General features: G+C 56.6%; 9 protein-coding genes across 9 annotated transcripts; 5 read left to right on the top strand and 4 right to left on the bottom strand.

Moving 5' to 3' along the window:
• Nucleotides 1-99: 99 nt before the first annotated feature.
• Nucleotides 100-4,548, bottom strand: PHSY_002393 (potential ER/nuclear membrane ubiquitin-protein ligase; the record flags this gene model as incomplete). Its single annotated transcript, XM_012333017.1, has 1 exon — nucleotides 100-4,548. One exon carries the CDS (start codon nucleotides 4,546-4,548, stop codon nucleotides 100-102), a length of 4,449 nt encoding a protein of 1,482 aa, XP_012188407.1.
• A 120-nt stretch (nucleotides 4,549-4,668) lies between these two features.
• PHSY_002392 (hypothetical protein) lies at nucleotides 4,669-7,081 on the top strand (the record flags this gene model as incomplete). The annotated part of the gene is made up of 3 exons (XM_012333016.1): nucleotides 4,669-4,781; nucleotides 4,873-4,918; nucleotides 5,078-7,081. 3 exons carry the CDS (start codon nucleotides 4,669-4,671, stop codon nucleotides 7,079-7,081), a joined length of 2,163 nt encoding a protein of 720 aa, XP_012188406.1.
• Nucleotides 7,082-7,429: 348 nt separating this feature from the next.
• On the bottom strand, nucleotides 7,430-7,909 carry PHSY_002391 (ubiquitin; the record flags this gene model as incomplete). Its single annotated transcript, XM_012333015.1, has 1 exon — nucleotides 7,430-7,909. The coding sequence occupies one exon, from the start codon at nucleotides 7,907-7,909 to the stop codon at nucleotides 7,430-7,432; it is 480 nt and encodes a 159-aa protein (XP_012188405.1).
• Nucleotides 7,910-8,627: 718 nt separating this feature from the next.
• On the bottom strand, nucleotides 8,628-9,503 carry PHSY_002390 (mediator complex subunit; the record flags this gene model as incomplete). Its single annotated transcript, XM_012333014.1, has 1 exon — nucleotides 8,628-9,503. One exon carries the CDS (start codon nucleotides 9,501-9,503, stop codon nucleotides 8,628-8,630), a length of 876 nt encoding a protein of 291 aa, XP_012188404.1.
• A 338-nt stretch (nucleotides 9,504-9,841) lies between these two features.
• PHSY_002389 (hypothetical protein) lies at nucleotides 9,842-12,142 on the top strand (the record flags this gene model as incomplete). Its single annotated transcript, XM_012333013.1, has 3 exons — nucleotides 9,842-9,891; nucleotides 10,418-10,889; nucleotides 10,970-12,142. The coding sequence occupies 3 exons, from the start codon at nucleotides 9,842-9,844 to the stop codon at nucleotides 12,140-12,142; spliced, it is 1,695 nt and encodes a 564-aa protein (XP_012188403.1).
• A 243-nt stretch (nucleotides 12,143-12,385) lies between these two features.
• PHSY_002388 (phosphatidylserine synthase) lies at nucleotides 12,386-13,573 on the bottom strand (the record flags this gene model as incomplete). Its single annotated transcript, XM_012333012.1, has 1 exon — nucleotides 12,386-13,573. The coding sequence occupies one exon, from the start codon at nucleotides 13,571-13,573 to the stop codon at nucleotides 12,386-12,388; it is 1,188 nt and encodes a 395-aa protein (XP_012188402.1).
• Nucleotides 13,574-14,201: 628 nt separating this feature from the next.
• PHSY_002387 (ribonuclease subunit) lies at nucleotides 14,202-18,488 on the top strand (the record flags this gene model as incomplete). Its single annotated transcript, XM_012333011.1, has 1 exon — nucleotides 14,202-18,488. The coding sequence occupies one exon, from the start codon at nucleotides 14,202-14,204 to the stop codon at nucleotides 18,486-18,488; it is 4,287 nt and encodes a 1,428-aa protein (XP_012188401.1).
• A 184-nt stretch (nucleotides 18,489-18,672) lies between these two features.
• On the top strand, nucleotides 18,673-20,096 carry PHSY_002386 (hypothetical protein; the record flags this gene model as incomplete). Its single annotated transcript, XM_012333010.1, has 3 exons — nucleotides 18,673-18,895; nucleotides 19,563-19,692; nucleotides 19,790-20,096. 3 exons carry the CDS (start codon nucleotides 18,673-18,675, stop codon nucleotides 20,094-20,096), a joined length of 660 nt encoding a protein of 219 aa, XP_012188400.1.
• A 603-nt stretch (nucleotides 20,097-20,699) lies between these two features.
• On the top strand, nucleotides 20,700-23,459 carry PHSY_002385 (transcription factor; the record flags this gene model as incomplete). Its single annotated transcript, XM_012333009.1, has 1 exon — nucleotides 20,700-23,459. The coding sequence occupies one exon, from the start codon at nucleotides 20,700-20,702 to the stop codon at nucleotides 23,457-23,459; it is 2,760 nt and encodes a 919-aa protein (XP_012188399.1).
• Between the last annotated feature and the right edge of the window lie 959 nt (nucleotides 23,460-24,418).

Below are 24,418 nucleotides of genomic sequence, written 5' to 3'. Positions count from 1 at the left end.
AACTTTCGCCGATCAGTGTCTGTGATCAGTGTGATTGCAATGCGATTGATTTTGTAGCTCGTTCGACGAGACGCCGAGCTCCGCTTCAAACCGCCTCTCCTAGCGGAAGAGCACGTCAGGCAACGTGCCCTCTGCAACGTACTCGTCCGCTCTCCTTCCTTCCCCGTCTCCGTCCACTTCTCCCTCCTCTTCCTCTATCCATTCTGCCTCTTCATCACCCATCTTCACTTTACCACTCGAACTTCCGCGCATACCTTCGCCGGCCTTCGCCTCGTCCGCTTCGAAGTTCTTCAGCTCGGTGCTCTCCAAAAACACTTCGTCCTTCAACAACTCTGTCCAGCTATCCATCCTCTTCCTCACCACGGCTCGGACCGTTGCTACGAGTACGATGCTCTGGATGGCACCAAACACTTTCCGCAGGAGCAGCTGTTCTTGCTCCTTCGAGCTTGCCTCTGCCCATCCGCTGGTAGCGAGCGCTTCAGCCACCGTGAAGGGCACGGACAGGAGAACAAATCCAGCGACGACGACAGGGACGACCACGCGCTTCCAAGCCAACTTGACTTTCGGTCGAGGATACACCCCACCACGAACCACTTCGTCGATGTTCGACATGAAGGTCGAGTACAATCCCGTCGTTGGCACACCAATGAAGCGGGCGGTGAACAGGAGCAATCGAGTCTCGATCACTCCAAGCGCCCAAATCTGACCCAGGTGCAGCACCGGAACCTGCGTCGAACGATATCGCAACGGAACCAGCACGTACTGATCCACTAAAAGGCCAGTGACAAGCGGAACGATACCAGCGACACCTGCAAGCAGGAAGATCGACTTGAAGATCCGTTTGATCTCTACCACGATGCGAACGGTGATGTAAAGTCGAGGCGTGGTCCGGATGTATCGTGCGCGCTTGATGCGGCGGTTCCACGTCTTTTTCGAGCCCTTGTACAGCTTGGCCGCAAGCACAAGGAGGGTGAGACCGATGCTGAACGAGTAGAAGTCGTGCACTTGTCTCCCTTTCAGCAGATAGGCGAACCCACGACCTAACAACAGCGGGAGACTGAGACCGAGGATGAACAGCGCGCAATGGCTGAGCCACAACAGGGTCAGGATCGTAGTGATGCGCACCTGATGGCTCGGAGGAAGATAGAGGACCTCGTAGGTGGGTTTTGGCGTATGCTTCTCCGCATCCGCCTCCTGCTTCACCAGTGCTTCTGCCATACGCTCTGTCGCAGGCGTGCCGTCCGACTTCAAAGGTATGATCAACGGACCCGACGTGATCGCCTTGTCATCCGCTGGAACACGACCGAGCGTGCCGTCCTCCACATACTCTTCCTCTCCACCCTGCTGCCCCGTCAACGCCTTCCAGACATTGACCACCATATTCCCCTTCCGCCCTCTTCTCTCCTCCATGAACCGTCCTCCGATCATATACGTGCTCAGCCTAAGCATCTTGGACGCGCCCTTCCACCACCATTTCAGCCACTTCTCCGCCAGCTTCTCCGGATCCACCTTCTGCGTTGCCCACGGGACCGCAAAGTGAACCAACAGCAGATCCACCGGAACCTCGGTCCACGGATCGAACGGTTTCCACCTCAACGGCAGCACACCGCTCCAACCCATCGCGTATCTCAAGAAATATGTGTTGACCCCGACACTGGCCACCAACACTGCAGCGTACATCATAGCCGATGCACCGATCTTCTTCAGCTGCGTCCACGTCTTCTTGTCCAGAATTTCGCGGATGGGATGGAAGCTGGGATCGTTCGGGTCCCTGATCCAACACAGCACTCCGGGCCGCAACACCTTCCTCGTTGCACTTACGTACTGCGCAAAGACGAACATGTACACGGTTCCACCCATCCATCTGGTGAATGCAAACGAGATCGGTGCGGCCTTGATTTTGGCCGGCCAAAGCGCGATGGATGCGCCCGCAAAGATGGGCATGGTGCAGATATCGAACAGCAGTCCGCATCCAAGAGGGAAGACGAACAACTCGATGAAGATGAAGCTGATCGCCTTGAGGATGAGCACGTGTTGATCCATGAACATCTTGAGCGCGGATTGTTCGGCGACGGCACGTGGAAAATCAGGTTTGGAGAAATGCTGGTGGATGAAGAGGATCAGCATCCAGTAGGCGTGTCCGAAGGCGATGCAGACGACGCGGTCGGTGGTGGAGGTGACGATGCGGTGGGAGTCGAGTTTGGCGAAGAGGTCGGAAACGGTGTCGGCGAGACGCTCGAGGGTGCCTCGGAAGCCGGTGGCTAGGGCGATGTCGAAGGCGTTGCTAACAGCTGTCCATTGCGAAGATGCTGTGACGCTAGCGGGTAGGACGCGGACCAGCAAGCCGGCAAGCGCGCTCGACTTGGCAGCTACGGCTTGAGTGTCCAATGCTTGTCCGCGCACGACCTTCGTAGCGTCCGACTTTGCATGGCCGACGGCAGAGGTGAAGAAGCCAAGCCACGCATTGATCAGCTTTCCATTCTTTGCAGCGTCCACCACAGTCGAATCCGTCTTAGCCTGCCCCAACCCCATTGCAGCCACCACCCTCGGCCATCCCTTTGCACCCACCGCAATCAACCCGTCAAACACTGGATCCGTCACATATCTCAGCAGCCTCACCGGCAGCGCCAACACCTTGATCAATCCAGGTCCGCTCCCCAACAGCCTTCCCACGACATACGGCACCATCACGAACGCCTGCATGACGAAAAAGCTGAGGAAAATCATGAGGAAGAGGTTCTGAACGATCCCAAAGATGGGACCTCGCATGCCGACCGCCTCGAGGATGCCGTCCATCTCTTCGGCCAGACCGATCTCTGCTTCTGGATCATCGGCGGCTTCGGCGGCGGCTGCAACGATTTCGATCTCGTCTTCTGCGGCGATGGGATGCGCGATAGGTGGTGGGAAAGCGGCTGCCGCGGCTGCACGGAGCGCGACCTCGTCTGCTGGATCTGGCTGGGCTGGTGCGTCGGCGTCTGCGTCTGATTCGTCCTCCCAGGCTTCATCGTCGTCCCGAGCTTCATCCGCGGCGGCGAGTGGCAGCTCGTCAGCTTGTGGGAGAGGTTGAAGAGGTTCTGCTGCAGGTGAAGCTGTGTGATCGTCCCCGGTCGATACGGTTCGAGTCGTCACATCCCTTGGCGAATCCGCCTGCGCGGGTTCGGTATAATCTCCCGTCCGTGAGACAGATACGTCATTTTGTGCCGCTTCCTGCAACTCTTCAGGCTGAGCTTCGAGCTGAAGTCCCACTGCGGCTTCGTCCGCTTTGCGATCATCATCTGACTGCTCGAGAATGTCCTTGCTGGTGCCTGCTTGTGGGTCCTGCTGCGTTAGACTTTCGAGTGCGATCGAGTTTGTCTCTTTGAGTCCTTCAGAAGATGGGCCGGCCTCGGACCAGCCGAGCGCGTCTCGCAGGTTTTGCGTCGATGTTGAAGGGTCGGTGCCATTCGACGCAGCCAATTGCGGAGGCTCCGACGAGCCGGCTGAATCGCTGCTACCTTCTGCAGTATCTGCTGCCGCATCCCCAGCAGGACGCTCTCGCGCAGCCATGACCTGCTCCAATCTGCGGAGCCGTGCCAGCCTGGCCTGCACTCTCTGCTCCTCAGGATCCAACTCGAGCTCGCGCTCCCCTCCCACTTCCTCATTCGCTTCGTCCTGCGGTGTTTCCTGTAAGTCGGCCAAGACGCGTTCGAACTCGTCCCTTCTCTGTTCGAACTGCGCCCTGATCTGTGCCTGACGCTCTTCCGCCGCCCTCGGCTGCCCGTCGGCCAGGTTCCTTGGCCCCTCCTCCGGTTGTACCGCATCCACATTTTGTGGCTGCACATCAAAGTTCTGCGGCATATTCTGCAAGATCCATTCTCTTAGCAGGAACACGCCGACGAAGAATACCACAATGACGCAACTCAAGATCTGACCTTGAAAGACATCGTGTGCCAGATGCTCGAGCAGAGTTCGGACCGAAAGCTTTACGCCAGAGATGGTGATTGGCGTGTGCGAGGAGGTGCTGGATGCGAAAGGCGATGCGATGCGAGACCACGCGTCTGAGGAGGAGAACTTGACCATCCCATCGAGGTCCTTTACCGCTGTAGCGTTCGCCGGAGGAGCAGCTTCCTGGTATGTAGGTATCAACCCAGCCATGCCCAGCCTGGTCGCAACATCGACAAACCAATACAAGATCGCGTAATCGATGCACCAGAACCAAAACCTCCAGACGTTGATGTTGATATAGGGCAACAAGGCAAGCCATGTGAACCCAACCAACAGCGCCCTTGCGGCTAACTTGACCGTTTGTATAGATCGGATGACGAGTCGACGCGCGTAGAGGTACCGGGGGAGTTTGCCGTCGGAAGGCATGTCCTTGCGGTACTTTTTGTGGAAGATGAAGGCATGATTGCAGAGTTCGCAGTATTTTTTGCGCGAGTGCTGGAGCCATTCGAGCAGACAGTCCTGATGACAGTAGCGGATGGATCCAGTGCATTTGCAGGGGTGGTAGAGGGGCGATGAGGGTTCAGGGCCGCTGCGACAGATTCGACAGGTGTCTTCGTCCTCCATGGTGGGCGGCGGTGTTGTGGGGGGTTATGCTGCGTGGATCATTCGTAATGGTGGTTCGCGGTCGGTGGGAATGGAGCTGAAGGTGACAGGAAGGCGTCAGAGTAGTGTTGTTGAGACTCGATGTCGAGCGGCGATGCGACTAGAGCGAGGTCGGTACACGAGTGTGCACGGGTCTGTGCTCTTTCAATGCGATGTCGACGACCGGAATGTACGACGTCGGAGACGTTCGAAGGGTGCGTGCGTTGGGTGGAGATGTAGCGGAGGTGATGTATGCGGCCTTTCGATTTCGATTGGGGGTGGTTGCTGCCGGTAAAACGCTTTCAGCGTGGTGATGAAGAAGAGGAAGGAAGGTGAAATGTCGGAGAGCAAGGTGAGCCAACTGCATACGGCGACATTTGCATTTCGGCTGTGACGACACGGCTCAACTCAGCCAGAGTGTTGCTCTCGGATGAGCCGAACATGGCTTGACTCGGAATTCGGAGTGTTTTCCTGACACTTTCTCCACCTCATCCTCGTCCTCGTCCTCAAGGCTTGTTCGCCACTGACTACAACCATCCCTGCGCTGACCATGACGCCAACAGCATCATCAAGCACGTCTGCTGCTCCTGAGCAGCGCGATGTGGGTGCTGGATCTTCCATGTCGGCTGTTCAAGCTCTCAAGCGTCGACGTATGCTTCAGCAAGCACAGGATGACAGCCCGCACTACAGCTATTCGGACGAAGAGGACGACGGCAATGCTTCGAACGTCGCTTCATCATCCATTTTTGTTCCACTGAAACAGCGACGTATGCAGCAGCTGCAACAGATTCAATCTCGTGCACGCGGCTCACCTTCCAGCCTATCAGGTTCGCCCTCCACCAAAACAACGGACGATGCCGACGACGATGAGCAGGACCAGCAGGACCGTGCAGCCCAACGACCACAGCGATCGCTTCTCGACGAAGCTAGATTGCTTCGAGAGAAGAAGCTAGCCGAAGAGGGTGAAAAGACGCAGGCCGAAATCGAAGCGGAGGAAGAGCGCAAGATCCTCGAAGCTCATGCGGCACGTCGGAAGCTTGCCAGTGACATGGAGCTCGCCAAGGGCATCCAATACACCGAGCCTCTCGCCACCTCGTGGACAGCGCCTTCGTACATTCGCAATCGATCGTTCGAAGAGAACGAAAAGCTTCGCGAGAAGAACCACATCCTCACAGACGGTATCGACGTTCCACCCGTCATCACTAATTTCCGCGATATGAAGGTCCCCGACTGCGTCATCGACTATCTCAAGACGCAAAAGAAGATCGTCAAACCTTCTCCCATCCAAATGCAGGGTCTCCCCACAGCTTTCTCAGGGCGAGACATGATTGGCATCGCATTCACCGGTTCCGGCAAGACCCTGGCCTTTTCCCTACCCATCATCATGCTTTCGTCCGAAGAAGAGCGCCGTCTCCCTTTCACGCGTGGCGAAGGCCCCGTGGGTATGATCGTCTGTCCATCGCGAGAGCTAGCCCGACAGACGTACGACTCCATCAAAGGCATCGCCGAAGCGCTCGAACATGGGGGCTATCCTCAGATCGGCGTCTTGCTCTGCATCGGAGGCATCAGCATGTCCGAACAGCACCACACCATGTCCAAAGGCTTCCATATCGTAGTGGCAACCCCCGGACGTTTGCAAGATATGTTGACCAAGAAAAAGTTCACACTCGATTGCTGCAAGTACCTCTGCCTGGACGAAGCCGATCGCATGATCGATATGGGTTTCGAGGAGGACGTTCGTAACATCATGGGATTCTTCAAGCAACAACGACAGACTTTGCTCTTCTCTGCCACCATGCCCAAGAAGATCCAAGACTTTGCGGAACAGTCCTTGATCCGACCTGTTATCATCAACGTTGGACGAGCAGGTGCAGCGTCCCTGGACATCATCCAGGAAGTCGAGTATGTCAAGCAAGAGGCGAAGATGGTGTATCTGCTCGAGTGTTTGCAAAAGACCGCTCCGCCAGTGATCATCTTTAGCGACAACAAGAACGAAGTCGATGACATACAAGAGTATCTCTTGCTCAAAGGTGTAGAAGCCGTCGCGATTCACGGCAGCAAAACGCAAGACGAACGTGAGTACGCGATCCGAGCGTTCAAATCCGGTCAGAAGGACGTCATGGTAGCCTCCGGTGTCGCTAGCAAAGGTTTGGATTTCAACGAGATCCAACACGTCATCAACTACACCATGCCCAAGGAGATCGAAGACTACGTCCACCAAATCGGCCGTACCGGTCGAAGCGGAAAAACAGGTGTAGCCACCACATTCGTGAACGGAATGACCCAGGAACAGACGCTGTTGGATCTCAAGTATCTGTTGATGGAGGCCAAGCAGAGGATACCGCCCTTCTTGGCGGCGATCGAGGATCCAAGAGCAGTGATGGTGGGAGGTAAGGTGGCCAGTTGTCCCGTATGTGGTGGTTTGGGTCACAGCATCAGGGATTGTCCAAAGTTGGAGGACAACCAGAGAAGACAGACCGCTCAGTTCTCGAGGGGCGATGAAGGAGGCTACTGATCGAGTCAGTGGCGTCATGTGTTCGCTCCTGCTTTGTATTTGTATCGGTTGTAGAACACGCACTCGCATTGACAGCAACGTATCTGCCCTAGACGGACGTCATTCTCATCAAACTGAAGTTGAGGCACAGCACAAGGAAGAGACACAGGCAAAGAGTGAGATATACCATGCAGAACGACAATCTGGGCATTTCGAAATGAGGGACAGTGACACCTATCTCGCTCCGAGACTAGACACAAAGAGCAAAGCCGAGCGACATCGGACATTGCCAATGCATCGACCTAAAAAGACGTTATTGACCTGAGAACATGGTGTAGAGGGTGGTGCAACCGTCAGGATGCTCCGCGATTAGGCGGTGGGGGGCTTGGTGCCCTCCTCGAACATGAAGGTGAGCTTGCACTTTCCGCAGTACTGACGGTTCTTGTGCCAGCTCATGAAGATACCGGCACCGCACTCGGGGCTGGGGCACTCCCTGCGCAGCCTCTTGATGTTGCCATCGCCGTCGACCTTGTAGTACTTGAGGATGGACATCTTGACCTTCTTGCGCTTGTGGGGGATGCGCTTGGGGGTGGTGTAGACCTTCTTCTTCCTCTTCTTGGCACCACCACGCAGGCGAAGCACGAGGTGGAGGGTCGACTCCTTCTGGATGTTGTAGTCCGAAAGGGTGCGGCCGTCCTCGAGCTGCTTGCCGGCGAAGATGAGGCGCTGCTGATCAGGGGGAATGCCTTCCTTGTCCTGGATCTTGGCCTTGACGTTGTCGATGGTGTCCGAGGACTCCACCTCGAGGGTGATGGTTTTGCCCGTGAGGGTCTTGACAAAGATCTGCATCTTGTATCACGGTTGTGCTAACCAGTATAAGTGGTGTCCTTGCTGTGAACCGTGAGGAAAAGAAGGAAGGAGGATCGATGGCGAACAGCTTGGTCTTCTAGCGATCCATCGACCCGCGCGGTCTCCTAGCAAGTTCGAATTTCTTCTCTTGGGCTCAGCTTCAGCCTCAAAAGCGCAGTCAAATTTTCCTTCTTTGCCGTCGCTTGAGCACTGCTCACGTGCCTGGAATCTGGATTGCTTGCGCAGAGAGTGCGGGAATTCACTTGCAAAAGTCACGTGCTATTTCGGACTGACCTCCTTTCGTACGATATTGAAATTTTCTGCATGCGTCGGCCTAACAAATGAGTTCGGCTTTGACCGAGACGTAGCTTTTTCTATACCAAGGCTGGTTCGAACCGTCAAATCTTGAATTGTAGAATTTAACAAAGCTACTTCGGCCTCGAACTTCCACACAGAAGATACGAGGAAGGTTTTTCTGCTTGACTCTTGCGACTCTCGTCAGCAAAGGCGTCCGACATGTTAGAACACCCCACGCTGGGAAGGCTCACGGACTTTCACAGGCTGGCTCGAGCTTGTTGATGATAATGCCTCTGTGACCCTGCATTATCCATCAGAAGGCAAGGGTATATATCAGAAACGGCGAGGTGTGCGAAGATCGAAATGGTCAGGTTGAGCCAGGGTGTGCGCTGAGGCGACTGTACCCATGATCGCCAGCTGGTCAATTAAGGTCGAGGTCGAAAGCGTCCTCGTCCTCGTCCTGTCGCTGCTGCTGCTGTCTGAGCTGTGAATACGACGCAGCAAAGTCGGTCGCGGGCAGCTCGTCCGCATCCTCCATCGTTTCGTCCGCCGGCTGCTCTGCCATGGGTGCGCCGTTGAGCATCTCTTGACTGTTCAAGATGCCCTGCCGCATCATGGCGTCCGACGGGAAGGGCATCTCTTGCGGCATCGACGGTATTGCTGGATCGTAGTACGCTGCGGCTCTCTTAGCGTACTGGTTGTAGTCTGCTCCTAGCGAGATCTGTTCCGCCGGCTCGCCATCCGCGCCCTGACCCGGTTCTGATTTGACTCCTGCCCCATCGTCTTTCGCTGCAGATGCCAGTTGTGGCAACTTGTAGCCAGGAGGCGCCGATGTGTACCTCGCGAGCCTCTGCGCGTACGCTAGCAACGTCGAGTGCCCGATCGGCCGCTTTTCCGCTCTGTCTATCGACGCTACCTCCTCCTCTGACAACCGTGTGATCTCGGCGAGCTCAGATTGTATTTGGCTCAACTCCAGAATTGCATGTCTGGTCTCCTGATCTCGTTTCTTCGCCTGTGCTTGCAGCTCCTCGATTCGACTCTGGTTGACTGCGTGTCTGTGGGCGATCTCGAGACGAGACAAGAGGAGGTGGTCCACATCGTGCAATGCTGTGAGGATAGATGTGATGCCGTCGACGTTCCATGATTTGCCTGCTGATGCGTCAGCTATTATTTTGGTCCTGGAATTCGATGGATTCTCTATGAGAGAGAATAGCTGCTTGGTGAGGTCCGAGTATGCGCCAAGTGTGGAAAGAACAAGGGACGACGTAGGTGGCTCGGTTGAAGACGTCCCCGCCATGGACGTAGAAGCTACGGCAGACGCTGGCATGGCGGTCTGGATTAGCAGCGTGCGCCGTTCAGTCAGCGCCTCTATCAGACCGTAAGCACGGCGCCGTGAAGTTCTTCAGAGAGATCGATGGTGGAAGCCGGGCAAGAGACTTGGTGGAAGAATGAGTCTGAGCGAGCATGGCGCGTGCGCTTTTCAGAAATTGCCGCGGTGCTCCGGGTTCCGGTCTCGGCGCTGTCAAAAAAGAAGAGGATCGTACCAAGTCTTTCTGACAAGCAGCAACCATCATTGTTCCTGCTATGAAACGGTGGCACACGTACGGCTGAGATCCGCAGGTGGACAGCCGCTGGATGCACGAGTCCGATACCCACGATGCCGGCTCCAAATCAGGCCTTCCGAGGTGCTTCACTTTACTCTGGAATCTTTGACGAACCCGAACAGCCTAAGGAGGCGCAGCAGGAAACATCTGACCCGCAAGCATCTGCGTCTTCTGACGTTGCCCTTGCCTCGAGCTCCACAAAACGTTCAGAGCCTGTTGCTGCTACTTGCGGTGCTACAGCTGATGCAGCCGCGTCTTCCAAGTCTTCAGGTACACTTCTGAAAGCGACCTTCACTACACGCATCGCACCGGCGTCTGCTTATCACACCGCCACGTGCTACGGCTGAAGGGCAGGAAGCAGTCTGGAAGATGGTATCGTGTGAGAGAAGCTCGTCGGTGCGCAATTCTACGAACAATGTTGCTCACTGACCTTCCTGCTTGCTTCAACACCTCTCTTCCCTCCTCACCGCTTACATTCATGATGTGATCGCAAAACAGGCTGGTCCGCAGCACTACGATTCGCACCACGTCGCACAGCAGCTGCTGCGAAAGCAAAGGCCAGGCCGACAGCAGCTTTTGTAGCCTCTTTTGCGCCACCGGTTGCCAGCACCGCAGACACGGCTGAGCTTCCCAAAGGTGCTCTCAGCAGGGCACCTGGTGTAGCACCCAAATCGCCACCAATTGCTCCGGCTTTTACCGCTGAACCCGATGTTGCCACGACCTCCGGCATCGCCGGCCCATCCCCTTCAGCTGAAGATGACAAACTTCTGGGCAGAACTCTTGCCGGCGTGGACACCTCGGATCTCAACCTCACAGCTCTAGCTTTACCTCGCACGGACACAGACGATGCGTGGCTCATAACGCAACTCGAGAAATACCCCGTCACCGAGCCCCCACCGTTCACACTCTCGCAACATGATCTCGAACGCGACAAGACGTATGCGCAACGGGCTGCTGCAGCTCGCGGCGAGACGCGCCACCACAGCCATCACGACGACTTCGAACGTGATGAGGAGGACGATGCGGATGTCAACGGGTTCTTCTCCAGCGGTGCGGGCAGACGGGTCGTGAAGAAAAGGGTATGTCAATCGATCGCGAGTGGCCAAATTTTGTATGAACGAGAAGCTGAAGTGGAGTGGTTGCATTGGACTTGACACAGAAAAAGCGCAAGAGAGGAACGTCTCCTCCAGCTGGACCCAATATGAATGCTGACTACGATCCACGCATCCCGAATGACTATCTGGCGTACAAGCAATTGGTGTACGATCGAAGGCGTGCCGAGCTGGACTACAGGCAATGGCAACAAGAGCAACACGCGCGAGTTTTCGACGATGAGGGAGAAGATGCTTGGAGGGAGGACGAGCAAGATTGGCAAGACGATACCATGGAGGGACAAAAGTCAGGGTCCGGTGATGCGGAACTCAAGCTGACAGAGAGCGAGCACACTGCGCCACAGACTTCGCCCATCCAGATCTCGCCCGGTAAAGATGCACACGAGCGTCGCGCAAACTTGTCTTCTTCCACCGGCGCTGTCCCCTCGACAAACACTAACGCCCCACCATCAAGTGGAGAGGAAGCATATCAACGAAGAGCCGCGATGACCCCCGCAAGCACAGGCGAAGAAGCCTACCTTCGGCGACTCGCCATGTCACAAGCTTCACCATCCAAAATTTCACCCCCGGGGCCTCCACCTGGACCGCCTCCGGGACCTCCGCCCGTCCGACCTCCGCCAACCCACGACTCGGATCCGCTCTCATCGCGTCAATCTGCAGCAGCAGCCATCGCCGCCCGACTCAACTCCCTCAACCCGCTTCCTCCCAGCTCTTCCTCCTCGCCACCCACAACCTCAGATCCTGCCACCTTCGCCAGTCGTCTCATGACATCCTACGGCTACACCCCTCGTAGCGGTCTTGGACCCTCCGCATCCGGTATCATCTCACCCCTCACTGTCACGCGTACCACTTCCAACCGTGGCTCGATCCACAACCCTTCCCCCTCCTCTTCCTCCTCCAGCACTGCTTCCTCACCAGTCATCGTACTGCTCAACATGGCCACTCCCACCGACCTTGATGGAAAAGCATACACGGAGCTCATCGAAGACGTCACGGAAGAATGCGAGAAATTCGGCTTCGTAATTAAAGTCCTACCGTGGATGGACGAGGACGGAAAAGAGGTAAGGGTGTTTGTACAGTTCACAGGTCACGCTGCTAGTTGGAAGGCCGTCAAAGGGTTGAACGGTAGGTGGTTCGAGGGTAAACAGGTGGTTGCCACGTACTATGATGCGGATGCCTTCGAGAGGAAGAGGTTCGATTTGAAGTTGCATGTTGGGTAGGATTCATGCGAAGCGCAGGTCGGGGCATACTCTTTCACGGTCGAGGTCGAAATAGATGTGCAGGTTCTTTGTTGTTTTGATTCATTGATTGTGTTTTGGTGTGTGTGTCTTGTGTGTGTTTGTGTGTATCGCGTGCCTATCGAGTATACGCTCGAGACTAGGTGTCAGCGACAAGAAGAAACCCATCTTCAGAGCTCGTCTGTCCCCGACTTCGGTGATTGAGCGCTTCTCTCCTTCCCTCCTTCAAGGCTTGGGAACCCTCAAGGTCTTGCTGACCATGGCGGTAGCCCAAGCCAACCACAGGAATGTGAGCCAGTGACCCTCGACCTTGGCCACCTCTGCCCACTTGCTAGCCTCCTTGACGCCCAATCCTGGGACCAGCTCCAACACCTTTGCAACATACGGCGAAGCGTCCAGCGTCCACATGCCCAGCGGAACACCTTTGCCGCTCAAGCTAGCGGGCAGATAGTCCTTCAAGGCACCGGTGAACGTCAAGCCTTGGGAGGCAATGTATCCCCTCTCCTTTGCCAGCGCGATGGGCAGGCCGCCGGGTGAGATTCTACCGGTCAACAGGCAGACGGCCATTCCTCCGACGAGAACGAGCGATGAAGGGATGGGCAGCCCCTCGAAGTACCTCGCCTTGCCCGTGCTGTCGTGGGGAATGGAGGCAGCGGTGACGTTGAACCTGGCCAACCTTGCGACTCCGGCGCATACGAACAAGGTCAACAAAAAGCTATCGAATCCGGTCCTCAAGCCCAACGCATACGCAGCAAAGGCGGGTGCAGCACCGAATGAGAGAGAATCGGCCAAGCTGTCCAGCTCCTGACCCAACATGCTCGAGCTCTTTCTCCACCTAGCCACCTTTCCATCCAACAGATCGAAGATGGCGCCAAAGAGCGGGAACCACAGCGCCAACCAGGCATGCTGTGGATCGGAAGTGATCAGATACCTCGCCGAGGCAAACAGGGATTGAGCGCCGCAGAACGCGTTCATGAGCGTAAAGGCGTCGGCGAGGTGAAAGTTGCGCACGAGCGAAAAGTGACCGTCGGTTTCGATGAACTTGACCAGCTCGTTGTCGTGCTCGTCATCGGCCGCTTTGGAAGAAGGCTTGCTTTTGCGCTGACGAACGCCATTCTTGGCCGCGGGTGAGGAGAGTTGTTTGGTCATGTTGGCTTGCAAATTGGAAGGTGCAAGGGCGGAAGCGAGTGCACTGGTAGAGGTGAGTTGAGCCGCGCCTTTGCTTGCGACGCCGGAAGTTGGATGCGAGAGAGGGGCGGGTGTGATGAGGGACGGTGCTTGCGGATCGTCGAGCGACGCGTTGGCTACGTGAGGATCGGAAGCTTGTACGGGAGCTAGCGTGGCTCGAGAGACGTCGGACGAGGCAGAGTCGACGAGGGCAGGATCGGTGATGGCAGGGATGGTACCTGGCATGTAAGTACACAAGAAGTCGTCGACCGATGGTGCTGGTTGGCAATCCTAGATGATGGACGTGGTGGAAGAAGGACAAGTAGGACGAGGTTCAGATGTGGCTTGACAAGGTGACGGAATGGCCACGCCACGCCAAACGACCTTTCGATGTTCTTTTTTCCAGTGGTGGATGGCAGCGAGAAAGGGCACACACGCAAGCCAACGCAGCGACGCATCATCGTGATTCATTTTCACTGCGAATCCATGAAAAAAGACGCACAGACGCTCGGCAGTGTGACATGTGGAGACAAGGCAACAGCAGAGCGCGTCATCGCTTGATTCACACGTGTCTCCGAGAAATCAATGTCGGGAGGATAGTTTGTACGATCACACATTGCTATTTGAGAGACAAAAATGCACGGGGTCCACAAAAGATCGCGGCAGCCTCCTCGTCCGACACTGGCCTCGAGCAACTAACTCAACCACTTGACTGCTCCTCCTTCTCTGCCTCACTACAACGACCCTCAAGCTTCCCCACGCCTTCCGGCTGTCTAACGAAGCACAGACAGCGGTACGCCATGCGCGCTCGCTCATAATCTCTGGCCACTGCGACGTCACTGCTCCACCGTCGAGCGCCGCCGCCGCCGCCAACATGGCCGACTGGAGCGAGCATGCCCATTATGGCAACCCGAATGGGCCCATGGGCATGCCGCCAGCCGTCACTGCTCTCGCATTCGACCCGTATAGCGAGCTGCTCTGGCAGGGCACCTCTTTCGGAACCGTCTCCTCGCTCTATTCTTCCCAGCTATCTCGCTACACTTCGTATGCTGCGCACGGCTTACCTACCCGACCCTCTCCTGCCAAGGCGATCCTCGCAGACGAACGTCACATCTTTTCGCTTGGAGACAATGGTATCAAATGCTCTCAGCGTCGAGGCTTGGCCAAATGGACCACCCTTACCCACGACTTTGGCACAAATGCCATGAACCTCGTCTCCATGTGCGCCTCTCCGCTCGCTGCTTCCTCCGACATTGTTGCAGCTGGTCTCTCCCAGTCTGCCGCCAACACGGGCGAGATCGACAACGACAACGACCTTATCGTCACCGTGAACAACAGCACAGGTGCCGTCGTCCGTACTGTACCCTCCGAGGCTCCCATCGTCCATGTCCGTAAAAGTGGACGCTATGTATGCGCAGGTACCGTCACTGGCCACATTCAGCTCCGCGACCCTCGCACGCTCAAGGTCGAGCATCGACTGCATGCGCATCCGGGCGGTCTCGTCGACGTTCAGGCAGACGGTCACATTATCTACTCGGTCGGATGGACGGTGCGTCAGGGTCACCCCGTGCCAGAGCCACTCGTCAAGGTGCACGATCTGCGTACCATGCGCGCGCTTGTGCCTATCCCCTTCGCTGCTCCCGGTGGTCCATCGCTCCTCGCCATTCACCCAAAACTCTCCTCCACCGTCATCGTCTCCGCGCCTCAGGGCCAATTCCAGATTGTCGACATTGGCATGCCCGGTGAAGGCAGATTCTTCTACACCAACGCAACCTCCTTTACCACCTCGCTTTCCATCTCTCCCTCTGCCGACTACATCGCTTTCGGCGAGGCAGACGGCAGCGTTCGCCTCTGGAGCAGCTCTTCGGACACCTCGAATCTCCGCTTCAACACCTTTGCATCTTCTTCGCTCGAGTTCCCCGACATGATAGAACCGACGCCGTTCGTCAACTGGTCCACCGAGACGCCCTTATCTTCCATCGGCATGCCGCACTATGACCAAAAGCTCATGTCCTTCTTCGACTACGACCAATACGTGTCGGAAGCATCACCGCTCTTCAACCCTCCGTCCAAGGTCGACCCCGCTGTTCTCAACAACATGAAGACCGTCGACTATCTCGGCTACTCCAGCTTGCCACCGCATTTGAGAGGCAAGCGAAACGCCGTTTCAGGCAAGGGCCCAGGTGGTATCCGCGCCAGTGCCCTGCATCGACCCGAAGATCGCAAGAAGATCGGCATCCCGCTCTTCCGCAGCGAAAAGGAGAAGGAGCAGAGCAAGAAGGCCGCCGCCGCTGCAGCCGCCGGTATCACTTCCGCAGACAAGAAGAAAAAGAAGGCCGAGAGGAGGAGGGCCGAAGCTGGTTCCGACAGCGTATCTACTTCCACCGATTCTCGGGCCGAACGCAATGCGATGTCCGACGGTGCAACCGCCACGCGATCCAACGCTGCAGGTTCCAAGTTGGCGACCAAGGACGATGCCCCTACGGATGAGGCTGCTGACGACGTTCAGAACGCTGCAGACGGGTCCGAATACAACTCGGACGACACCTCGGACGACAGCGACGCATCCGACGACGACGACGAAGAAGGGCAGGAGGATGTCGAGACAGCCGAAGCAATGCTCGCCAAAGGGCAGATGCCGTCCTACTACCGCCTCAAGACCATCCAATACTCGAAATTCGGTGTCGAGGACTTTGATTTCGACTTTTACAACAAGACCCAGTACAGCGGTCTCGAGACGCACATCCAGAACTCGTACGCAAACTCGTATCTTCAGTCACTCCATTATCTTACGCCATTCCGGGAGACGGCCAAGGCACACATCTTGCAGGACTGTCCGCGGGAGAACTGCTTGTTGTGCGAAGCAGGCTTCCTCTTCCGCATGCTCGAGGATGCCAAGGGCGCAAACTGCCAGGCATCCAACTTTTTGCGAGCATTTGGCAACAGTCACAAGGCCGTCAGCCTTGGGCTGATGGATCGCGAGGACAGCTCGACCAACATGTCGAGCGCCAGCGGAGCGGCCAAGAACGAGATCGTATACAGTCAACTCGTTCAGACATTGAACCGGTTCGTGCTCGACTGCACCGCAAACGAGGCGCAGATCTCGCAAGGAGGCTCATCGGCTACCACGACGACGGGCTCGGGCTCGAATACGGCAGCAGCTCGCTCTTCACCTGCAGGCGCACCGCCTGGCTTGGGGCCTCCGTTGAGCAGCAACCGTGGTGGTCCAGGGGCAGGGCGCAGGCTTGTAGGTGACTCGGCTTCTCCGACATCGCCCTCACCGGCGGACAACGTCGCATTGGCGGCCAACTCATCGATCGCAAAGCTCTTTGCGCTCAACACGGTGACCAAGACCACATGCATCCACTGCGGACGCGAGACCAATCGACCCAACCCCCTGCTCTCGGTCGACCTCATCTATCCGCGTCGACCCATGTCCAACGAATCTGCGCCTCCGTCCGACTTTGCCTCGGTGCTGCGCGCTTCGCTAGTCCGCGAAGTGCAGAACCGCGCACCGTGCCGAGCGTGTCAGTTCACTGCCATGTTCCGGACGCGCCGAGTGATGCCGTCGACGACGGAGCTGCCGAGGATTCTGTCGGTGAATGCAGCGATTCAGGCTCCGGAGCATCTGCAGTTTTGGTTGGACGATAATCAGAAGGGAGGGAGGGCGACAGCTGGTGGGCCTGGACGGAATAGTGGACCGCAACAGCAGCAGCAACCGTACAGCAAGATGGCGTATATGGGCATGGGTGGTACAGGCCAGCGCGGAGGCGGTGGTATCCCCACCGGACCGCGTGGGGACATCCCCGCGAGCGGTGAGACGAAGCGCACGTATCTGCCACCGCGCATCGCCATCGGCGTCTACGGAGACGACGTGCGCGTGCTTCCCATCTATACGCCAGCGGACGCCGATCGAGCCAAAGCATCGCTCGGAGGTCGATCTGCCATCTACAAGCTGCGCTCGATGGTGGTTCAGGTTTCGGCGGATAAAGAGCAGCCGCATCTGTGTGCGCTTGTCCGCGTACCAGAAGCCGAATTCCACACTCAGAGCGGTAGCCACGTCGACGCCGCGACGACACCAAAGACGACCCACGCCAGTCTTCCGGGAAGCGGTGCAGCTCCGGGTTCGAGCAAGAAGAGTACACGTGCCAAGGCAAACCAGCTTGGACCGTGGCATCTGTTCAACGACTTTTTGGTGCGGAACGTCAGCGAGGCCGAAGCGTTGGGTTTCCAAGCCACGTGGAAGATGCCCTCGGTGCTCATGTGGGAGAGGGAAGACGTGGAACCGCTGTGCATCTCTACGCTTCGACAAGGACGAACTTCGATCGATCCGTTGATTTTGTGTCGTGACTACAACATCGCACAGAATCGGGATCCCAAACGGATCCGACACACGCTCCTCTCGGAGGATGAACTGCCGCAGCCGGGGACGTTGGTTGCGATCGATGCGGAGTTCGTTGCGCTGAATCAGGAGGAATTGGAGGTTCGATCGGATGGGACGAGGTCAGTGATTCGACCGACGAAGCTCTCGCTGGCGCGCGTGTCTGTCGTTCGAGGTCAAGGGGAGAAGGAAGGGCATTCGTTCATCGACGATCACATCTACACACAGGAGGAAGTCGTAGACTACCTGACCAAATTCTCAGGAATCTTGCCGGGGGATCTGGATCCGACGACATCGAGGCATACGGTGGTACCGCTGAAATCAGCCTACAAGAAGCTCAGGTTGCTCGTCGATCGTGGTTGCATCTTCATCGGACACGGGCTGAAGAAGGACTTCAGGATCATCAACATCTTCGTCCCCAAGGAGCAGGTCATCGATACGGTGGATCTGTACCACTCCAAGGACCATCCGAGGAGGTTGAGTCTAAGGTTCTTGAGTTGGTTTCTGCTCAAGGTGGATATTCAGAGCGGAATGATGGCGAACAATCAGATAACGGTAAGGGAGAAGGAGGAGGAGGAGAGGCTGGTGACGGGGGCGGACAAGGGCGCGGGCGGGGCGGCGGTGGAGGGTGGACACGATAGTATCGAGGATGCGCTGGCGGCGTTGAGGTTGTTCAGGCTGTATGAAGGGTTCAAGAGGGATGGGAGGTTGGAGGATGTACTGGAGGATGCGTACGAGGTTGGCAGGAGAGTTAATTGGAAGCCGCCGAACAGTACCTAGACAGTGTAGTGGGGAAGGTGATGCAAACAGATACGTATGGTTTCGATAGTAGTGTCTGTGTTGCGTGAGTGATATGTGGTACACATCGGATGCTTTGATCGGCGATGGTCGATGATGCTGCCGATGGACTGTTGCAGAGATACAGCGAATACGATTGAGACGCGCAGCTCGTCACTTGTGTCGTATGGCCAACGCTGCAGGAATCCGGTTCATGTTTGATGCCAGCATCCGATTTCTCAGCAAGCAAGCTCTTGAACCGCAGTTTCATGCGGAAGTCAACACCCGTAGCCGCGGCAGGACGATCCTGGGTGTCGACGAGGGGAGCAGATGGCAGGAGTGTCGGGTATCCACCCCGACCACCGACCAGCCAATCAGAACGTGCGGATTTCAAAGCCTTGTCGAGCGAGGTGAGGTCGCTGTCAGCTACGGCGTTTGACGGCGCTCGGCAAATGCCCAGATTCAATTTCAAATTGAGAGACTGCGACACCGCCGGTACCTCTCATCCCTGTCGCTAAGTACGTAATGCGGCGTGGACTGGGGCCAATTCGTTTCGGATCTCCACGGACAACTGTCATCACCCCATGCGAGGAGAGCAAGTACGTCCAGACTGTTGCCGTCCAAACGGCGTCCTCTGCCAGACAATTTGCGCGGAGAGATTTGTGGGAGATGCACGTTGTGTCGGTGTTTGAATCACCATTGGTATGGTTCCGTGTGTGTCATTATGTGGTCCTCGACTTCGAAAGCACGCATAGGTGCAGACATTCATTCCTCGCGGCTCCGCAGAGATATAGAGAGAGAAACAGAGGGAGAGAGAAGGCTCTTCTGGATGATCCAACCGCATCTCGATGGGCTGCGAACTGAAATTGCCGACAGACCGCGGTCGGCAATGCATCGGCAAAGCACTTGCAAGAAAGTTTTCCACGCTGTGCAGCAAGACATGGATGAGTCAATCGTAGGCGAGGTGACTGTGGAGCGCCATGAGAGCCATTGCCCTGGCTCGCCTCTTGGCGTGAGCGGATGTGGATCCCGCTCACCCTCTGACTTTCCCACCTGTCCTCGTGCTTGTCCTGATAGCCGGTCGAGACATCACTCTTCACGCCACCCTGGGTCTTGCACACTTAGCCTCCACTGCCCCGCCGCCGGTGTTTGACGTGCTAGTGCATGACCTGACTGGGGTCCGGATCTCGAGCGCTGCTTCGCCCTGGTAACGATCCTTCGTGTGCGATCCGCTCCTGGATGTCATCAAGTTCGCCCGGTTCGTGTCTCGCTTCCACGAAACCCTTGTGCTCCCACTCGGCTAGTTCCGTTCTCTCCGACATTCGTTGCGATCGCCGTACTTGTCCTCGTCGATTGCTCGTCATCAAGCTTCTTCGCCACCACCATCAGCATCCACCCCACCGACACTGTCGTCGTCCTCGCTACAGTCTGGACTGCGAACACGAGGACGTGAACCGGAGGATCCATTCAAACCTCTTGCACTCGAAGTATACTGACTTCGTTCACGTCTCTGCCAATCGTCGAGAGATCATCACACGTTCCCTCGAGAACAACAGCCGATATCTGAATCAGAGCAGATCCCTCGTCTCACGACCGACCACAGGCTTGTAGCGCCGCCACCCGACTACGCCAACGACCGACGCCAGCGAACGCAAGGGCTGGCATTAACCCCTTTTCGATTCGTCCGTGTTCTTTGCAAAATTGAAGCGAACGCATCGTTCAGCGCCACTGTAGTGTGCACAATAACAGAGGCAATTGCGTTCAGCATACAAACGCTGACGGGAACGCCTGATATCGCCAGCAGCCGCGGCTACAGACAAAGTTGAGGCTAACCACTGGCTCGTGTCGAGGCGTGGCCACACGGACCCCGCTGTCACTGTTTGGTCAGTCGAAATTCTGAGAGCGTGCCCTCTCAACAGCATCAAAGGCGCTACGATCGACTGCATATACTCGCCTACATCACATTCGGGGATCTCGCCATACAACCACCTCTCCATCTATCTACCGCTACGCCCGCCCATGCTGGAGCCGTGAGATCCGCCTGTCTGGCTATCTGATCCTTCATTCTATCAATCATTCGAGGCTACCACCATGCCGCCCGCCTCTTCTGTTGGAAGCAGTAGGCGAAAGCTCGGTCAACCGACCGTCTGCCTCGAATGCTATCTTCGAAAGGTCAAGGTAAGTCCCTTCGTCGCCACCTGCCTTGGCGTTCTCATGTTGTTCCCGGCCATCAAAGTTGACGAATCTTCTCTCGTTTCCGGACATGGTAGTGCGATCGTCAGCGCCCATGCTCGACGTGTGTTCGCAGGGGATCTGAGCATCTTTGCAAAACCTTCAATACTAGCCAACTCGATCCTCAAAGTAAGTGCTTTTGATCAATCACACTCCGCAACTGCCCAAGCTTGCCTGACATTCTTGCTGACCTTGAATCTTCTCTGTGCTTTCCGGACCCACCTCGGCGCGTCATCCTGCGCTTTCCTCGTGACTCCTACAGCGCTGCAAAAGAAGCAAGCGAGGAGATCACTCGCCGAGATCAATGCTATCCTGGAGGCGTCACCATCAGAGCACGCCGAAGATTCGGATCCTCAGCAACCCCCAGAAGATGTGCAACAGACACCGGAGCACCCAATGATGGCGTTCATCAACCTCATGCTCAAAGATCTCAACGTTGAAAGCGATCCGCAAGCCAGCAGCCGCGCGTCGTTCGATTCCGCCTCAAGCAGCGCACGCTCATTCGCGCCATCTCGATACGCCGTCGCTCGTTACTTAGAAACTGCATGCCTCACAAAGATCCGCGACTTTTGCGCAATCCTCCCGGATTGGTCTCACTTACAGAGCCTTCTGCGACACTACCTCTGGCACGTCGATTGGAAGTTCCTCATCACGGCCCAGGATCTTCTCGAAGATCGCATGAAAGATCTTTGGGTCAGGATCATTTTCCCTTCGCAAAGCAGTGATCATGCCGTCGAGTCGCCTTCTTACTCTTCAGCCAGCCTCTCCCTCCAGCCCGGTGATCTGTCACGCCTCGCACTGCTGGCTTGCGTACTCGGCGAAACAGTCGAGTCCATGTCGCCGGACGCCATTGCAGAGGTCCTTCCCGTCTCTCGGAGCGATGTCGTGGCACCTGGACCTGTCAAAGTTGCAGCCGACGCGAATCCGAGAGTCAAAGCGCTCAACCTGCTCACGTACCACGTGGCGGCACTCATCGAAGAATGCGTTCGGCTCGACGAAATGACCCTCGATCTCGTACAAGCCAACATCTCCGCCTTTTCCCTTTGGTCCAATCAAGGATTGCACGGAACGGGGTCCACAGAGTTCCCGCGCTGGACCGTCACTATCCGAGCTGCAAAAGCTTGCAATCTCTTTGAAGATCCTGGCAACAACAGCAGCCTGTCGCAAACGGAACTCGATCATCGCAGAAGGCTTGCTTGGCTCGTGTACGGCTACGATCACGCTTTCGCCGTCGGAGCCAATACCAGCCCGCTGATCGTCGAATCACAGTTCAGTGTCGATCAGCCTAGCGATGCGGCTCCATGGGCCGCATGTGGTGCGCCACCCGACGAATGCCTGGCAAGACTCGAGGTAATGGGTGGCAAGATGGCTCAGCTCGTTTCAAGCACCTTGTGTTACGGTCCACCTCTGCATAGAAAGGCGATGGAGACGGATCAAAAGATCTCCGACATGCTGTCCGAACTCGACCCCTCCTACAAAGCAGACAAACCGGATCTGTCGTTCGACAGCAAAGACCCTTTCCGTGCCCGACGTCGATGCTGGCTTCAACTCACCACTTCTTGGCAACGAGGTTCTCTGCATCGGCAATTCTTCTCGCCCAATGGTCGCATCACCAACGGCGAACTCGCTACTTCACGGCACATTGCCACCGACAGCGCCCTTCGGTCGATCTTTGGAGCTCGCCAGCTGCGAGCCCTCCAGAATCGGTTTTCGGATCGCATAGGCTCGGCTTGGTGGTACCAGTACTTTACCGAGCCGTGTATGACGCTCGCCACGGCGGCGCTTTTGCTCATTCGAAGCCAAGGTCGAGGTGTTCCCGGGTTGGCAGACGAGGCCAACTGCTGGATGACGCTGATGCACTTTACACGCACCATCGACGAATGTGTCGAGGATCTCGAGGCGTGCATACGAGACACGGAAGCGTGCCTTTCCTCGCTCGTGCACTTTGCCGAGGGCTGTATCAAGCTGATCCGGCAGCTGAGAGGTGCAGTACAGAAGAGTTTCGACGCTTTTGTGCAATCGAGGCCAGAGCTGGGAGGGCTCAAGACATTGGAGATCGATGAGAGCATCATGGCGTTGTTGCATCCCAGGTCACACACAAGGAGTCCCGGATCGCAGAAGCGAGGAGACAGTGGCGACAGTTCCGGCGGCGGCGGCGGCGGCGCCAGTAGCAGCGGCAGCGGCAGTGGGATCAGCATCAAGAGCAACCAAAAGCATAGTGCAAAGCCTGCTGTCGAGTCGACTTCGAGGCGTGGCTCAGCAGCAGCTCGTGGCAAGCAGGCGCCCACACTTCGAACACCCGTGGCGACGCTGGCAGCGCCACGCGATTCTGCAGAATCCCTGCAATCACACATGCCGGGGGGAAATACGAATCCGGTTCTGGCTGCCGATATGCAAGCTCCGCCGGGGACCTTGAGCCTGTCGTTTCCACCCTCGACCATGAGCTTCCCCGATGTAGGTTCAGTTGGAACTTCAGCGCCTGCACCAACACCTCTGACAGCTGCCATCTCGCAGCACATCGCTGGTGGGCCAGTGGTAGCACCTCACTTTGGCGTACCTGCCTACGTTCCTCCCGGCACACTGCTGTCGCCTGCCGAGCCGTTCGCCCTTCGCGATTTCTATTCGTACGACACCGATGCTGGGATGGTGGGGCAGAGGAGCGCGTCGACGCGTACTGGTGCGCCTGGCGGTGGCGGTGGGTTGTCGGATTGGATCGCTGGAGTTCACATGGATGTCGGCTGATGCCGCAGCAACGCAGCTTGCCTTGCATTTGCTCGCCCAAAGATTACTCAACATTGACAATCGAATTTCATTTGAACTACCAAGCCTTGGTTGACCTGCCCGCGCGTCGCCACGGATTGTACTTGCGAGCAACTTTGGAGTCGATAGCCGAGTCTGCAGTGACGATCGACCTTGCAGCTTGCCTACATCTGCTCGTCCAGAGTACGCTCAAGACAGACAATCGATGACCAATTCCGTCACGGAGCCATCTTTGACTTGCATCCCCAAGCACGTCGCCATGTATTGTACTACTGAGCCGAGTCTTCAGTGACGATGAGAAGGATCGCTAGTCGGTAGCATCTGGGAGTACACCGTCGTCTCTCAAACTGTGAGGCGATGACGGTGCTCAGTGTTTCGACCGTCGTCTAGACCTACTCACTTCATCTTGCCGCAACCGTATTCTTGACATGATAGACAGACTTCCTTCGACAAAACACCTCCTCGACTCCAGCTTGTGACCACAAGTTTGCTGCGTCGAAATTTGCAGACCCACGCATCTTTTCTTATCCTTTGCCCGAGTTTGAGCCGTTGCGACGATCGGCAGGTAGCTAGCTGGTCAGTACGCCAACCGAGTTCCGTAATCACGATGAAGAAGTGGCGACCGTATCTGGGCGACTTGTCACACCGACTCGGCTTGAATTTGCGCACTGATATCGTTTGACTCGCGCTCTGGCATCAGCGGTGTGGACGGACACGCGACGACAAATCATCTCGCCGGTTCGAGTCGCTCGTAATTTTCGTTCGCCGTCTCCGAAGTCGATGCGATGATGTACGAAACTCCACCCCATCTCACTGTGCTCATGACAGGGAACGATAACGGTGATATGCGACGGTGAGGAAGGTTCGCACGTCAAGTAACATCACCGCTGCAAAAAGACCTACTGAGTGAGCGAAAGGCACTACGCTTTCAGCTCTCGCCA

This window comes from Pseudozyma hubeiensis (assembly GCF_000403515.1).
Source record: "Pseudozyma hubeiensis SY62 DNA, scaffold: PHS23, whole genome shotgun sequence".
Classification (NCBI taxonomy): Eukaryota; Fungi; Basidiomycota; class Ustilaginomycetes; order Ustilaginales; family Ustilaginaceae; genus Pseudozyma; species Pseudozyma hubeiensis.
This window is presented reverse-complemented; position numbering and strand designations above follow the sequence as displayed.